Source organism: Triticum aestivum, chromosome 4A, assembly GCF_018294505.1.
Source record: "Triticum aestivum cultivar Chinese Spring chromosome 4A, IWGSC CS RefSeq v2.1, whole genome shotgun sequence".
Taxonomy (NCBI): domain Eukaryota; kingdom Viridiplantae; phylum Streptophyta; class Magnoliopsida; order Poales; family Poaceae; genus Triticum; species Triticum aestivum.
Window position 1 is genome coordinate 345035544 of NC_057803.1, and position 11356 is coordinate 345046899.

General features: G+C 42.1%; 1 protein-coding gene across 5 annotated transcripts; it reads right to left on the reverse strand.

Moving 5' to 3' along the window:
* Positions 1–945: 945 nt before the first annotated feature.
* Positions 946–8454, reverse strand: LOC123086074 (uncharacterized). Of its 5 annotated transcripts, XM_044507782.1 has the most exons (13): positions 8228–8454; positions 8053–8116; positions 4177–7950; positions 3365–3909; positions 3218–3291; positions 2779–2863; positions 2483–2569; positions 2257–2329; positions 2022–2065; positions 1810–1938; positions 1617–1718; positions 1407–1535; positions 946–1294 (listed from the first exon to the last, which is right to left on the reverse strand). In XM_044507782.1, the coding sequence occupies exons 3-12, from the start codon at positions 7685–7687 to the stop codon at positions 1485–1487; spliced, it is 4701 nt and encodes a 1566-aa protein (XP_044363717.1). In that variant the 5' UTR covers positions 7688–7950; positions 8053–8116; positions 8228–8454; the 3' UTR covers positions 946–1294; positions 1407–1484. The 5 variants fall into 5 exon arrangements, with proteins under 5 accessions (XP_044363717.1, XP_044363715.1, XP_044363718.1 ...); XM_044507780.1 differs by having other exon boundaries at positions 4177–8116; XM_044507783.1 differs by having other exon boundaries at positions 4177–6135; positions 6172–8391.
* Positions 8455–11356: the final 2902 nt, after the last annotated feature.

Sequence of the window (11356 nt, forward strand, 5' to 3'; positions counted from 1 at the left end):
TGATGTCATGTTGTAAAAAGTTGCCAGAGGATTGGACTTATAAATTATTACGCCCTCTGTGGAAATATATGTTGATCGTGCTGCCAAGCCGAACTCGCTCGTCCGAAGACCATTGTGGAGTATACGGAAAGAAGGGAACCCGCCTTGCAATGCCGAAGAGAAATCTGCGCACCGGACTCCTCGTCATTGAAGCCAGGTTCGGGGCTACTAAGGGAGTCCTGAACTAAGGGGTCCTCGGGCGTCCAGCCTGTTGGCCATGGGTCGGACTGATGGGCTATGAAGATACGAAGACCGAAGACTGCACTCGTGTTCGGATGGGACTCTCCTTGGCGTGAAAGGCAAGCTTGGCGATCAAATATGTTGATTCATTTCTTTGTAACCGACCTTGTGTAACCCTAGATCCTCCTGGTGTCTATATAAATCGGAGGACTTAGTCCGGAAACAGAGATAAACTTCTAGGGTTTAGCCATTACGATCTCGTGGTAGATCAACTCTTGTGATACTTATATCCATCAAGATCAATCAAGCAAGAAGTAGGGTATTACCTCCATAGAGAGGGCCCGAACCTGGATAAACATCATGTCCCCTGTCTCCTGTTACCATCGACCTTAGACGCACAGTTCAGGACCCCCTACCCGAGATCCGCCGGTTTTGACACCGACAACCGGGACGTCATCAACACTCTCCTCGCCGACCTTCGATCGATGGCCTTCTGCTTGGCGCCCCCGCTCCCAACCCCCCCCCCCCCCCCCCCCCGGCCCTTAGCACTAACCCTTGGATTCCTCTTCTCGGTGTGACTTTTGTGTGTATGTGTGTTTGAACCTTCTTGGATGCTTGGCTTGAGCAGTTGCTTTATAATATAAAGTGAGGCGAAAGCCTTTTTGGGTAAACAGAAGAAGAAGAAAAGCAAATAGCATAACCTAGCAAACTGACTGGAACAGGAAGGAACGATCAATACTGACTGGACGCTATATTTATTCTGCGAATAAATTGTCCACAGGCAGAGGCAGACAAAATTAAAATAACAAGATTGACATGTGCAAAACGCAACGTCATCACCAGCAGCCAATCCAACAGACTTACTTGATGATATTTGAATTCTTGTCTTGTTGTTCTAGTACAAAATTAGTACTACTACGATAGTACAGCAAGGAAGAAGAAACTAACTCAAGGGACCTCCCATTCTCAACCAAGCTGCAATATGATGGCATCGCTCGTACAGACTATGTTGCCTACTCCGTATTATACACACCGTCCATCTTGCATCAGGAGCATTCCCCAACCATTCATTGGCCTGTGGAAACACAAGACAATGTATATGTGAAGATTGACCTCCTGCAAGAAACTACTCCTACTCCTTAGCAGGCAGGGCAGGCAGGGAACACAACAGGTTAGGACAACAATACCTCGCTGCACTACCCCTCTGCCTTCACCTTCTTATGGACATTGCTGTGTGCCATAGAGCATTGTGCCCAGACTGCACCTCAAATATCAGCGACTGGCATCTTCCAGTAATTCCAGGTGTTGTAGTCCTCCTGGAGTCACCACCATCAGGTCAAGGTACAAAACACACTGATGAAACTCAAGTCAAGAATCAGAAAACACGACAGACAGACCTGCTCCGGTGGTGACGATAGAGGAGGGAACACCCGATTCACAAGAGCATGCAGGGACATGTATGATTTTGTATTTACCCGGCGATTCACAGCAACTTCACCCTGCACCAAACCACAAATATAAACAAACAAATGCCTTCACTTACTGGACTTTATTCACACTATGCAAATGCACATGCTTTTCATTTCTTACCTTGGGATTTATTATGAAGATCTTGCCCATGGGAATCCCAACCTTGTGGTAACTAAGCTCATCAGTATCTCTATTCCCAAATCCCGCATAGAAAGGATGCGAGTCAGGAGGAAATAGTGCTTTGATATCCTGTATGTATGCAACACTTTATTACTACATACTTGTCTTTTCTTCTCGATTTTATGTGTCTTAGGGACTAGTCAGTTACTCACCGCTAGGCATGAGATCTTGAATTCATGAGGAGCTCTTCTGATAACTGCAAAACAATGTCAAACAACGGTGGTTTCAATACTTAATTCACTTGGCACAGATCAAACAAAATTCAGCAGCCTCCAGATTCTTCAGCACTGTCCTCATCACTTCAGAAACTCAAACTTGGCACTAAAGAAAAACTGTGCTATACTAGTTTTTTAAAGTCTGTCCCTAATATAAAAGGCTAGTGCTCACCTTCTCTGTACAAAGATGGAAAGAGGCCATCAGGAGATATCACGACAGGGCCATCAGGAAGTGCTTTTCCGTCCTGAAATCCATATTGACACGTTGGTAGAATAAGATAGATCAACACTTGGCACTCATTATTAGATAATTGGGTATTCAACATATAAAGTATTATCACCACTTGTGACTTTAGGGCACAAACAGATGAACAAAGGGTGGGAGAAATTTTTAATACCTGCTTTAGGTTGAAAAGGAACTGTCTTGTTAGGTGGGCCTGTGAAATAGAGCGTGCACTTAGAAAAAGCAGGTGATATCCATTTTCCTGTGGAAGGCCATAAGAACAAACACAATTAAAAACATTTTAGGGGCAGCTTGCTGCAAAAATTCACACAGAAAAACAAACATATGCAATTCTTCAGGCATTTGGAGAATCTTCTGTAGTTGGAGAAAAGATGATATATAATGGATCAATTGCAACTGTCTTGAGCTATATCTGGGAATGAACTTTAATACTTCTGTCTTGCTGCATACCTGTATTGCAGAAAATAAATGAGCAACTCCATTTTGAGACCAGTCAACACCAACCATTGGCATGAACTGACCTAGAACATCAGACCTGCATTTATAGTTACAGTTATAAATATTTGAATGTATGGAATAAGAACAAATGCCCCTATTTTGTAGTGAACAAAATGCATATTTGAATGTTTGGAATAAGAAAAAAACTCATGTTCTTCCCTCCCTCTTGTAGGCAGATAGGATAAGTTCCATCAACCAAAAAACAGGACGTTATTTTTCCAAACTCTTTTACTTATATAGTACTACTTTTCATTTAACACAAAATGTCGTTTTAAAACTGAAAAGGTAATAAGAAGTTAATCAAATCAAATGGAGTATTTATAAATCATTATGTTCCTGGCATTCAGGAGACAGATTCAAAAAAAATGCCAACTGGATTTGCCCAACTCACTTGGTGATAGTTCCATCAACATCTGATATGACAATGTGTGCATTCCATTCCCATAAATATATGTGAGCATCTACCTGTCAAAAAGGCGGGGAGGATGAGAAACTGCATGGGCAAATCAAGTGTGATAATGAAAGAATGGCAACTAACCTGCTGTGTCCCAAGCATGGCAGTGGAGAAGGTAAATGTCACAATGTTCCTGCCCTCTCTGAGATGAAGAGACGCAAGTTCCTCAGATGTTGGAGTGAGCGATCGCACCTTCCCCTCCATCATCTTTGCACTGCGTTTATTTCTTTCTCCATCTGACTCGCTAACAGGAATGGACAAAGTACTCGCGACTGTGCTCTCACAAACTGGCTGGATGCTGTTAATAGTCCTCGTTCTTTTGAAACTAAATGGCCAGATTCTCCAGCTGCCACCTTGTGTTGTGCTTGGCTCAACTCGCTCCACCTTTATCATACCTTGGTGTTCAAAGAGCTGTTCCTCTCTAAAAGAAACCATCCCCCGTACGACAGGTGCAGCTACATCCCAGGGAAAGTAACGGCCAGAAATCCTAGCAACTAGCTTGTCGTTTCTTATCAATGACTGCTCCATGGCACGGAACTTCTCTAAGGTTATCTTCTCAGCATCAAAGGTTTTGCGCGCAGCATCTGCTCCCATGCCTTCAGATAACAAGTGCCTGCATAGGGATAATTCTACAAAAATGACACAGCTAGCGATTATTACACTGACACATACAATATTGCAGGCAACTAACAAAAGTAAAAAATGAAACTGGATCCAGTCCCCTGAAATTGATGAATATGAATATATCTACAAAATTCACTGCACATGCCACAGAACAGAATTATTACTAAGATTTAAGAGATAGGCATCACATTTAATCTGCAGAACAAAATAAATATCATTAAAGCCTACTATAGCGCACAGACGTATTAGCTCATATAGTAAAACAAACTCACCCACAACAGGGTTGAACGAATTGTCTTTCAGGTCATCAGAGTGCTTGTTATCAGGCACTGGACTGTTGATGAGCTCACACAGGCCACTATTTTCTTTTGACTCACTAGTGCCTTCTAGTTCCTGCTCTGAAAAGCCAGGGTTCTTACTCTCGACTTGATCAACCCCACTATTCTCACCATTGTACAGTGAGCGACTTACTTGAAAACCATCAGATCTTTCAAGATCATTTATGTGAGGACAGAGATTTGGTGCAGATTTGGCCTCCAGATTACTATCACATAGATGCAACTCACTTCCAGGAATAGGAATAAGGATAATCTCAGGCCTTGACAAATCAGAATGTTTTTTGGATGCATTTTTGAGATCAGTGTCATCCCCTCCCTCTTCATCCGCATCACCATCAGCTTCATCATGCACTCCTTCACATGCTGTTTTATTAGCTATTATATCATCCAGGGTCTTTCTATCAGCAAAACTTGTAGTGTCACTAAATTGAAACTGAATTTCATCTACAAACTCACAGAACGGCACGATTGTTTCTGCTTTATCCCTTGGGGCACTATTTTCTTTTGACTGACTAGTGCCTTCTAGTTGCTGCTCTGGGAAGCCAGAGTTTTTACTCTTGACTGGATCAACCTCCCTATTCTTACCATTGTACAGTGAGCGACTTACTCGAAAATCATCAGATCTTTCAAGATCGTGTATGTGAGAACGGATATTTGGTGCAGATTTGGCCTCCAGATTATTATCACATAGATGCAACCCACTTCCAGGAATAGGAACAAGGATAATCTCAGGCATTGAAAAATCAGGATTGTTTTCTGATTTATTTTCAAGATCAATGTCGTTTACTCCTTCATCTGCATCACCATCAGCTGCATTATGCACTCGTTCAATTGCTGCTTTATTAGCTATTACACCATCCATAGTCTTTCTGTCAGAAAAACTTGTAGTGTCACTAAATTGAAGCTGAATTTCATCTACAAACTTACAGGGCGGCACAATTGTTTCTGCTTTATCCCTTGGGTCCTCAGGCACAGGCACTAATTCAACTCCACTTGCGGAACTAGGTCTGTTTTCATTATCTTCCAAGTTGGCGTTTTTTGCTTCGACTGTGCTCAAATTGGAAAAATCAGAAATAATTGGTGAAAATTCATCTTCTAATTTATTATGGCAAGCAGATAAAGACACAAGTGCTTCTGCTTCGTCCCTTGGCTCGTCAGGCACAAGCTCAATGTCAACTCCACTTGCAGAACCAGATTGGTTCTCATCATGTTCTAGCTTAATATTTTCTGTGTCGACTTTGCTCAAACTGGAAAAATCAAAAACAGTTGATGAACCTTCACCTTCCACTTTGTTAGGGAAATCAGGTGTTTGGACAATGCACTCTCCGGGCCCGTCAGGCACAAGCTCAATGTCAACTCCACTTGCAGAACCAGATCGGTTCTCATCATATTCTAGCTTGATATTTTCTGTGTCGATTTTGCTCAAACTGGAAAAATCAAAAACAATTGATGAAACTTCACCTTCCACTTTATAAGGGACATAAGGTGTTTGGGCAATCCACTCTCCGGGCCTGTCAGGCACAAGCTCAATGTCAACTCTACTTGCAAAACCAGATCGGTTCTCATCATATTCTAGCTTGATATTTTCTGTATCGACTTTGCTCAAACTGGAAAAATCAAAAATAATTGATGAAACTTCACCTTCCACTTTATTAGGGAAATCAGGTGTTTGGGCAATGCACTCTCCGGTCACACTTTGAATTTTTGGTGGCTGATTGAAAGAAACATCATGTTCCCCATAGCATGTTTTAATATTCACCGTGGAATCCTTTGCTACAGTGTCAGAATCATTTTCATGCACATAACTCAATATATCTATACCACCAGGAGCATCAGGAAATATTAGACCATGCTGACAAGCTAAATCATGAGATGAGCTGGTATTATGATCATTTGCAACAGTGTCCACAGAAATATCCATGTGATCATTGACAAGAGTACTGACAGAAATATCCTTATCAGGAAGATTAGCTTGGAAGGTTTGAGAACTAGAGTCATCAAAAACAGAAACTTCTGGAACACCCACGTTATACAAGTCTTCTTTATTGCTAGAACTATGATTTGACAGTGGCCTTTCCTTGACATATTCCTGTTCCAATCTTCCACTGGAGACTCTGGAACACTCTTCAAACTGTAGACCATCAGCCAATGAGATGCCTTCAGCATAATGAACTTCATCAGCCAAAATATTGGACACATCATATGAGCTCTCCAGAGTCTCCGAGGTACTTATAATGACCACTTTCTCTTGGCATGCCTCATGACCACAAGCAATCGATGAACCATCATGCGTTTCACTTGAAAAATATGTGGTTGTGCTAAAAGTTGGTGAATTCGCTTCTGTAAAATTTTGATTGAACTTGTCGGAATCAACAGTGACAAACTGTGAAACCACTTCACTTTTACAATCAGTAATGCCTGTTTCAATTGCATGAATTTCAAAAATGTCATTGGAAAAAACCTCCGTGTGCATTTCCCTTACTGTAACATCTTCAAGATTACCCTGCAACTCACCTTGAGTATCAACAGACTCATTGATACTTTTACCTGTATCCAAATCATTTGACAGATGTTCTGATCCTGGCCGGTCTATAGTTGACATGATCCCATCAGTCTTATGCGCACAAATGGCAACAATCTCCTCCTCGACACTAGTGGTTTGTATACAGTGCGCCTTTTCATCTCCTGAACTCCTCCTTCCTCCATGTGGGCTACCAACAGTGCTGTTCACATTCTCACAATTAGAGCCCATTGCTTTATAATGATCAAAGCTACAATCTGGCAATACCATTTTTGCGGTTTCCCCTTGATTACCGTTGCCAGCATCTCTCAGATGACTACTGGAAGGTTCATGATCAGAACTAGGAGCTTCCGAACCATGCGAGAGATTTGTCAACCACTTTGTATCAAGGAGTTCGGCTGCAATCTCCGCGCGCTCTAATGAGCACACGCTATCCACAGCAGGGGCATTATCCTTATTTGGTTTCCATCCAAACATCCGCTCAAGTATGGTGCTCTGTCTTGAGACTGTCCTCGCAGGCATCTTCCCATCCCCAGCACTGGCCTCCATGGTTGAGATATCACAAGAAGTGCTCTTGGACTTCCTTAACTGTGCATCCTGCATCGTCACCTCCCGTTCATCCCCCAAAGATGAAGTGGACACAACAAAATCCCCTTCCACAGTAATTGAGTCTGCATCCCTGAGAAAGTGAGCCTCACCATTGCTATCCAAGTACATGTGAAACCCGGCTTCGACACCATTCACGGCAATGTTTACCACCTTCTCCCTTGTCTTGAGAACCCCCTGGAACTTGCCAAATCGCACATACCATGGCGAGCTCTTGAAGCTGCCATCCTGCTGCTGCACAACAACTATGTCGACCGCACCACCAAATGGGTGGAATGGACCGGCGACACTGTACAAGACCTTTCCGACGGCATACATTTTGCCCACAATCTGGGAGCTTTTGCGCGGCACAGATCATCAGACCATGAAACACTGGAACCTCTAGCATGGGAATTCCGGGCGACCACGACCATCCATCTCAAAGAACAATCTTTTCACTCAATTAACAATCAGGAGAAATTATCAAGAATATGCACCTCCTAACCCTTATTGATTTCACCTCAAAACTCCAACCAGTTCTTCAAGAAATCGGGAACTTCCCAATGCCCCAATTCGGGATTGTCCCTGTCTACCTTGTGTCCCTGCTGAGAATCCGAACTTTACGACAATCCAACAAGCTAATGCCGCGGGATAAAATAAACAAACCACCTTGGCAGGATCGAAGCGACACCGCCCAAAAATACCTCTGATTTCGCCCCAGATTCGACGAATAAGAACACCCTGAAGAGATCAAATCTCATGGGTAATCTGAACCAGAGAAACAACAAACCAAGCTCACAAATCAGAGCTCGAAAAGAAAGGATATGTCCACGATCCAAGCAAGAACCAAGATAACCGAGGAGGCTCGACAGAACTCACAGGGATTTGTGTATTAGGGATGGCTGATTACGGAGGTTCGTTAGAAGGAATTCGAGCGGGCGTGGGAGAGTATATCCCAGGATTAAATGATGCCGGAGAAGGGATAATTACACCCTTCACCGGCATAGAATTGTGTATCCTGATGACGTCGCCACTTTACTTATTTATATTAGGGAAACGCTTTATAGTCCGATCCCACGCCTCGTGTCAGACCTCTCTAAATCCAACGCTTCAAAATCCAACGCCTTGGAAGCAAAGCTATATATGAACCCCTACATTACCACAACCTTAGCAAGGGTAACGCCCATCGACGCTGCCTTCGCCGCCGCCGCCGCGGACTACATGGATCATCTCATTGGTGAGTACGTTGACGGGAAGCGTCTCCCCGTAAATGGGGAGATCCTACTAATTTCTACGACGCGATGATGCTGATCTATGAAGGCGGTGATTCTCAACACTGTTGTGATCTTGATCCACCAAGATCAACAACAATGGAAGTGCATGCATGCGCTGACGGTCGTAAGCGAGAGTTTGATGGTCAATCCCCTCGGTGAGCGGCCATGTGAGATCGATCATCTCACAATATCGACCTCCAACACTACATCACTCTCTCCATAGCGCCAGCAACGACCGCCACCTACTTGAAGTCGTTCCAATTTTCGTCGGCATCATTTCATCATATGTGGCATGTTTCCAACTTATATATAATATGTTTCCGTGTATATGTGTGAATGATTCGTTCCTCCACACAACTACGCCCAATGCATCAATAGTACTTGGTTCACGCTTCAAGAATTATCAAATTATGTTTCCAATGGCTCACAAACACATGAAATGCATCAATATCTCATGTGACATGTTTCAATCATCATAAAATTGTGCTTTCAAATACAACCACACACGCTTGATAGCAGAAACTATGAAGTATGGTTTGTAGTGTCGAAAGCATGTTTATCTTAAGATGGAAGGAAGCACATGATTTAGGGAGCTGAGTGAAAATCCTATATGTAGAAGCAACGGGATTAAAGAAAGTTTGCGAATATACTGGAAGCAAAATTAATTTGCAGTGCTTTAGATAGAAGTAAACTTTCGTTGCATTGGAGGTAGTGTCGACAAATACCAGAAACCACATATAGTGAAAATTATTGGGATAAAATAATTAATTTATTTCCCTAAAAGCTGTTATAATTAGTTTCAATAAATTAGCAATTGTGAGTGATTACCGGAGGCAATCAATCGGTCAAACCCCACATATATGGTGGTTGGTTTTAAATTTGGAACCTTCCACGTTTTGTGGGTTGCATGCAACCATGCATAATCCACCACTCATCTAGCATGAATCCAACGGCCTCCCACTAGTCTGATAGGTAGGAATTATCAGTAGTCGGATGCCTAGTGTTGCCCTATATTACTTCTTGGATTGGATTGGTCATTCTTTTTTTTACCCTTTGTGTATTGATGCTACAGATTTTTCCTTAATTTGTAGCGTCCTATCGTATTTGGCAGCTACTCCCTCTCCCCAAATATAAGACCTGATTACATCCAACCTTATTACATTGGATGTAATAAGGTCTTATATTTTAGGAGATTGGAGCTTCATCCCACAATCTGGGAGCTTTTGCGCGGCACAAATTATCGGACCATGAAACGCTGGAAACTCTGCATGGGAATTCCGGGCGACCACGACCATTCATCTCAAAGAACAATATTTTCTCTTAATTAACAATAGGAGAAATTATCAAGAATAAGCACCTCCTAACCCTTATTGATTTCACCTCACAACTGCAACAAATTCTTCAAGAAATCGAGAACTTCCCAAGCCCCAAATTCGGAATTGTCCCTATCTATCTTGTACCTGCTGAGGTCCCTAATACACAAATTCGTGTGGGTTCTATCGAACCTCCTTGGTTATCTTGGTTCTTGCTTGGATCGTGGACAGATCCTCTCTTTTCAAGCTCTAATTTGTGAGCTTGGTTTGTTGTTTCTCTGGTTCAGATTACCCAGGAGATTTGATCTCTTAGGAGGTTGGATGTAATAAGGTCTTATATTTTGGGACAGAGGGAGTATTAATGTCATGCAAAAAGCCAAGGCCAGCTTTTGTTTAACACATTGAAAATATACTGGTACATGATATATTGATTTGGTATTGTAGATATCGATATTTTTCTTAATACTTTTAATCAACTTAGAAAGATTTGGTTTTTATCATTTATGCCAGTTGTTGTGTCGCGCTACTCAGTTTTGCCATTAGAAGTTACAAGTGCTAAAATTTGTCATCGTTCATTGAGATGCATGCTCAAAATGCCATTACATACCTCATAAATGTCATCATTTTGTTAGATTTTTGCTCAAAAATGCCATCAAACACCATTATTGTTAGATCAAACCCATTGACCATCACTACAAGAAATATGTCAACTAGTGACCTTCTGTCAGTGACCCTGGAAGAATTGGTCATAGATCTATGACCATTTCAGACCAATTGGTCAAAAGCTGTTCGGGGGGCTCCAAACCCTAAACTATAACGACCATTTCGGTCAGAAAGGTCGTAGTTTCCTTACACGAAATGGTCATAAAGCAGATAGCACTGCTTCGCTGCCTTATTTCTAGCTGATCATGACCAATATAGATGGTCATAACCTTGTAAATTGTGGTGGGTTGCTATGACTAGGCGCCACTTCATCAGTTTTGCCTATGTGTCATGTCCATGTGGCAGTTTTTGCCCTATGTTGTGAAGCAACCTATATTTCTGTCATTCCCAAAATTCCAAAAAAATCTCGTAAATTCTTTGGGTCATATCTTCGTCAAATATGTAAAAAACCTTCCTTGCCTAGTTTAGAAATAATTCAAAAATATTCATTTTCCTATTCTGTTCAAAAAAACACTTTGTGAAGGAAGTACCACTTTAGCATGTCCAAATGGTATCCATTTTCTACAGTGCTTTCCTATGCCCAAATAACCATCCTCCACCAAATGCCAGCTCAATCGATTCATTATTTTGAGCCCAGCTTCAACATTCGTATTAATGTCCAGTGTGGTACTTTGCAAAGCAAGTACCACCTACGCTCCTCCTTTTGAGCTGAAAATTTGTGAAGACGGTCTTCTTAGTAACTGGTCATCCTCAGCCAA

Coding starts and splice junctions, on each gene's coding strand:
- LOC123086074 (XM_044507782.1), bottom strand. CDS start 7,687: ATGTATGCCGTCGGAAAGGTCTTGTACAGTGTCGCCGGTCCATTCCAC. Junction 2,066..2,256: donor TCCATCTTTGTACAGAGAAG/GTGAGCACTAGC, acceptor ATTGTTTTGCAG/TTATCAGAAGAGCTCCTCAT. Junction 1,939..2,021: donor TCAAGATCTCATGCCTAGCG/GTGAGTAACTGA, acceptor GCATACATACAG/GATATCAAAGCACTATTTCC.